General features: G+C 34.5%; 1 protein-coding gene across 5 annotated transcripts in view; it reads right to left on the bottom strand.

Annotated features, from left to right (window-relative positions):
• Positions 1–629: 629 nt before the first annotated feature.
• MAP3K7 (mitogen-activated protein kinase kinase kinase 7) overlaps positions 630–6,000 on the bottom strand; it is a 47,450-nt gene continuing 42,079 nt past the window's right edge. For 4 of the 5 annotated variants that reach the window (XM_032683402.1, XM_032683403.1, XM_032683404.1 and 1 more), the window contains 2 exons: positions 5,532–5,647; positions 1,610–3,493 (listed from right to left, as the gene is read on the bottom strand). In XM_032683402.1, the coding sequence (XP_032539293.1) occupies positions 3,313–3,493; positions 5,532–5,647 (297 nt within the window). In that variant the 3' untranslated portion in view covers positions 1,610–3,312. Of the gene's footprint in view, positions 3,494–5,531; positions 5,648–6,000 lie in introns of all 5 variants that reach the window. The other variant, XM_032683401.1, reaches the window with a different exon arrangement.

The raw sequence follows: 6,000 nt of genomic DNA, 5'->3' as shown, positions 1-6,000 counted from the left end.
TCTGTGTTCTTCACAGACAGTGAAACAGCTAAGGGGACTGTCTCTCTCTGTGGCACAGAGAGAGGTACATAAAATCCATTATGAACAAAATAAAGAAGTTCCAGGGAACCGAATTTGTCTGAAGAATGGAAGATGAGACCGTATCTCTTTGCAGAACATCCATAAGGAAGATGTGGCATTCTTAAAATATCTTGATACTCACTTACGAGTAGGACTATTCATCCTACACCCTACTTCTGCACACAGGAAGAGACGAGCTCATAGCAGAAGAATTTTTTTCAGCAGTGGGAACAACTGCACAATGATCATCTTCCACCCAGTGTGGGATTCCATCAGAGACTACAGATGCCCCAGCAAGTGTTGGGGCATCACTACATATTTGTGGAAGGCTCTCAGCTTTTACTAATTAATTCCTGACAAAGGAATAAAACCCTGTAGCAGAAAGCCACACTGCTCATTCCTGAATCATATGAAATCATTCACCATTTTATGTACAAGTTTTGAATTACAATCTTCAACTCCTCATCAGAAAAAATAACAAACCAAAAAGCCTAAAAAAGCATTTTGGAAGAACTGCATAGTGTACATAAGCATACTTTCCATTACACAATATCTTACAGAACACATACTGCAACAAAAAACAGAGCCTGTTACCTTTTCTGAGAAGGCAATGCCCAGCCAAAACTAGATGTTTCACCTCTCTTATTAGAGGAACAGCTTTAACTGGACAGAAGTACACGAAAAAAGTTCCTGAACAGTCCAGATACTTTAACAGAAAAATACAAGTACATTTGTAAACAACTTTAAAACAAGAGCCTTATGAAAACAATAAAGGTCACTGAAAATTAAGCTGTTAAACTCTTCTTAGCCCAAACCACTATGTTCTACCCTTATAAGTTTTTTTGTTACGATACACAAATTTTGCCACATGGAAATCTTCAGTGAGAAATTCGGGGAAATATTTTTTCATTTTTGGTGGAATTAAGAAAGGGATAATTTGAAGGCAAAAGGTCAAACTCCAAATTCCGTCTGAAAATTACAAGAGCAATATAACCTAACTATTGAATGGAGCCAACAGTGCATGGTAGCACAGCACTTATTTTATAATCTTTATAATGTAAACCCTGAAAAGTCATAAGTAATTGCTAGAACAGACGTTCGTATTATGTACCATTACTCAAACCTTGCCATAAAGTGACTTTTCACATACAAAACTGATTCACCCTAAGTGTATCGGTTTTATGACGCTGAAATGTAAAAACTGTCCTAGTAAATGATTTTGTGTAGGTAATTATCAGCCACGCATCTGAAGTTGAGCATCAGTATTTATGCTGTTCTACTTAATGCTTCAGCATATGTTAAGTAAGCTACTGATCATCGAGTGTCTCCATTTTGGTAGATGGACAGATGTATGTGAACAGCAATGCTCTGGATAACTTGTGCTATTCCTAATACTACAGTTATTTTCTCTCCCAATTACATTTTGCTATAAATATGTGTGCCCTTAAGTTGATCCCAATATCAGTTTCAGCTAACTAATCAAATTATCTGCTAAGGTTTTGGAAATGATAACCCTTCCTTTATTTAAATAAAATGAGGGAAGGGTTTCTAACTCCCAAAGGTTTGCCAACAACAGATTTATTTTCAAGACAGGATGACACTGTTTAGTACATTGTTCATCATCTTTGCTGTTCACAGATAAGCACAACAGTACTAATGGTTTTTATCAAGTAGGCAGGAAAGAAAAGAGAAAATACTGTGAAGTTTTTACCCTTGAGGTTTTTCCAAGTTCTGCTCGTGGGCTCTTATAAATAACCATTTATTTGAAATAAGTGTAAGTAAAATTTCAGATTACCCTTCTTTTATTTGGAGGGCTCCACAGCTAAACTTCAATTTTCTACTTTTCTTTTGCAAAGGAGTGTTATTAAAACCCTGCTCACAACTGGGTACCTCAAGAACTTATACAAGGAATAACTTATCATTATATTTAGAAGTGCCTCATTTTTGTACCAGTTAATTCATAATCCAAGTAATTAATCTGCAATGTAAAACAAGCAGTTATTTTCTCCCATGTAATAATGGTGAATAACAACACTGAGTATTACATATTCTGCTTGAGTTCATTAAATGCAACTCTTCAGTCACAAAGGCAGCAGGCATTCTGTAATGGACTTCCTTTGAACTATGTTCAAATGAGTAGAATAACTGAGATTCCTGGTGGAGATCTAAGCCATTTCCCTCATGTTCTTAATAGCTTCCGCTATTTGCACACTCAACTCCATTTCATAATTTGCTATTTAAAATAAATTCATTTCCCCAAACCTTTCTCTCCCTATCTAAAACAAACTTATTTACATTTATGGTAAATGCTTTTCAGCAAATAAGTTGTAAGAAAAACAAAAAAAAAAATCAATAAGGGAGCAAAAACATAAAAGGAGCAAGTATTTCAAGTTTTGTAACAATTTTCTTTCTGAATTTCCATCCAAAGATGCTACAGGGACAAAAGCTTTAAAATGCTTTCACACATTTTTGATTCTTCCTCTTTACACAAGGGACCAACTCTGCCCAATGAATCACCTTCATAACTTTTGCCCGGTAATTAAGCGAAACTGCATGTCATTCACCTCAAGAAAGTAAACAAAATACAGTCTTTTACTTCAAATATTTTATGAAAGCAAGATTACAAGAAACATATTAGTCAAAATGCAGGGCTATCAAGCACTGAACCAAGGATGCTGGCATCAGTTTGCCTACCATTTTGCATGTGGAAAAAATACACTATGTCTACAGGTAAAAGGCATCACTAATGCATCATGAATTACTGTGGTCAGCCAAGAACACCTCTGCAGCCTGGAGCCTGTTTAAGTCTTGAAAACAATCATCATAATAATAGTATGAGATGAGACACTGGAACAAAACCATTCTTAAACAGGAAAGTTTTGGGTTTTTTTTGCTCTTATCGAGGTAACACCAAAAACCAAAAATAAGGTCTTAAAATGTAGCAGCCTCCTTAACACTTGTTAGGCTAGCCTTCACACAAGGAGCATGCAAGCAGCCACTCTTCTTGCTTTAAATTGAGGGCTGTTGGTTAATTCAAGTCATTGTTTTCTCACCTTATTTGATTAACCTGTTGAACTGGATGTCCACCATAGGAAAAAGAAAATTAAATGATGTTAAGTGCAGCAGACAAGTACAGATCACACCAAGAAGCTAACACTCATGAGCTGTCATAATAAGAGATAATAATAACAATTAAAAAAAAAATAATCAGTCTTTTCTGTGCATATTTTTCATTTGAAAGGTCCCAGGAAATCATGATGTGCCTGGCCGTTTCTGTTGCTGATTTCTGATTACCTCTAATTGTTTTTTGCATTGCTGATAGTATGTTGAGAGACTTTTGTTTTCATCTAACAGCTTTTTATGTTCTTGTACCAGACGGGATGTGTTTTGCTGGTCTTTTTCATCCTGGTCCAGTTCTGCTATTAGCTCTTGTCTAAAATAATAATAAAAAAAAGTAACTGTCATTTATAATCTATTTCTATTTGTGTGTAGATGATTTCCAATATTTCAAATCAGTAACTGATCATCAATCTGAACTCATAGCTGGTGATATTTTGCACAAAAAAAGTCTTATTCTTTAATGTAGTCTGGGGAAAAATTCTCTTCCAAATCAAGTCTACATTTAAACTTTAAACTAGCTGCAAGACACAGCTTCAATCTCTAAAATTGTCCTTTAGATAATGTCTTTCAGACATAGTTCTAAAGGTCACAGCAAAACGTCTAAGGAGCCACATAAAATTTCATATACGTATTCAACTCTAATTTTGTGTATATGCACATTTTGAATATCTAAAGACAACTTAAAATACAAAATTGCAGTAATTTTTCATAACTTTTTAGTGAAGTGCTATTTTCTATTTGTACTTAAACTTATGAAAGGAGTGGAAAAGCAGAATCAAGGGAAGTATTTTTGTAACTGGCATTTCACATAATTTACACCATAAATGTACACTGTTTTTCAGCAGCAATTTTAGAAGAGCAAACATGCTGATAAACTTGCTATAATTTATCCTGCAAAATTGATGTAGCAGTTTGTTTTACTATTTGTTTACAAGGCAACAAGAAGGCAAGCTGCCAGCAATATTTTTGCAACAAAATAGTAAAGTAGAAAGTTCATGTTAATTAATTGTTGCCATATGGTTTGTAATTACAGTTGAAGAAAGCTTAATAATTCTTTGAGGACTGAACTAATAACTACCTTAACCAGCATTAAATTCATCCATCACAACACTATTTTTTGTTTTAACACCCACGGACAACTACATTCTGACTAAGAAAAAACAGTTTGGAAGAAATGTCAATACAAAATTACTACAAAAAACCCTAGTAGGAATCTAAAAGCACAGAATTAAGAGTTTTGAAACAGAAACACATTTTTATATAAGTTATTGACCCTTAGAAATAACACACAAAAAAATCAAAATTACGATATTCACTCTAGCTTCAGTATCTCCTCATCAAGTCTAAAAATTCTAGTTGCCTGTGAAAAAATCAAATTGTTCTCAGGATACTAAGCCAAAGGTGAATACATGATAGGAGTTCAAACTTACAATAACATTTTCCCCCCATTCTGTATGCTATTTCTAATGTACAAAAGGTTTACACAACACATTTTTCTCATTAATTAATCCATAAACTCCAAGGCAAGCCCCCTGTTAAGAACTGCTTGCCTGCAGCGGCTCAGACACTGATGGGTAACAAGCTGATAACTTGGTCTGGCATGGGAGTATAGATGACCTCTCAGAACTGCTCTCCAGCATCATGAAACAGAAAGGGTAAGTAGAGTACAACAGAACTTATTGTGAACTCAAGTTCTGAATCAGCAATAATTTTCACCCTAATACAAAAATACATGCAGTTGCTTCACTTATACATGTACATAATGTAAGAGGAAAGAGTTTATTTCTGGTGCACAAGGAGAAGGTACATAAAAAGGTCAAAGTATTAGGTCCTAAACCCCTGGCAGAAAAACATAAGATGTGTGTTGATAATACCGTTGTAAATGCAATGCTTAACAAAAGTCAGATAAAGATAAAAACTAACTGCAAAATGAGTAACACTGACATATTACTCAAAATTCTACAATCCATTAACTGATTATCTACAAATTACAACTGAAAACATGTTAATGGACAGCGTTGTAAATAAAATTTCAAGATTCTTTAACAGTCCAGATCTTTCATTGGACATGATACAAACAAACATTACTGTTTTGTTACAAATACAGATGTGCCACACACTTATCTAGGACTTGTCCAGAAGAAGTGTCTTGACATTGATCAAAACTTTCAATTAGCTGCTCTATCTCGCCTGTACTGAGCAGCTCAGTGTTTCTGAGATTAAGGCCGGAAAATAATTATGCTCTATGAAATGTTACTTCATAAAACCAGATATAACAGTCACAGAGAATAGACTTCGTGTAAAAAAAAAACACACCTAAGAACAGGAAAAGTAAACCACATTTTACTTACTTCCTCTGCAACAGCAATGCAATTTCTGTCTGAACTTTCATATATTCTTGTGCCATTTTGCAGTGCTGTTCAAACACAGCCATAGACTCTTTGGAGTTTGGGCACGGTGCTAGAGGCTGAAAATAAATCAGACATGTTAAAGACTAATGAACTGATATCTTAGTAAATAGTGTGTTAGAATGTCTCTGCAGTGTATTTATAACATCTTTTAAAAACTGGTAAGCTTTTAAAAATAAGTGTTAAACCATGCCCTGGAAAACGTTACAGCACCAATGTCAAAGATGACTCAAACCTCAAATCTGTGGTTTTTAATCTGACACCTATTACAAAAATCCAGGTAGTGTTTGATCCCATATACAACAAATAAAGCGTATACAACAATTTAATTCAGTAACACTCAAGCAAATAATGTCTTATTTTGACAGTCAAACTCAGCTTACATTTGGTTTTAGGAATCATGTTTCCCAGG

This window comes from Chiroxiphia lanceolata, chromosome 3 (genome assembly GCF_009829145.1).
Source record: "Chiroxiphia lanceolata isolate bChiLan1 chromosome 3, bChiLan1.pri, whole genome shotgun sequence".
NCBI lineage: Eukaryota > Metazoa > Chordata > Aves > Passeriformes > Pipridae > Chiroxiphia > Chiroxiphia lanceolata.
The sequence above is the reverse complement of the archived record's forward strand: the minus strand, read 5'-3'. Positions and strand labels throughout refer to the sequence as shown.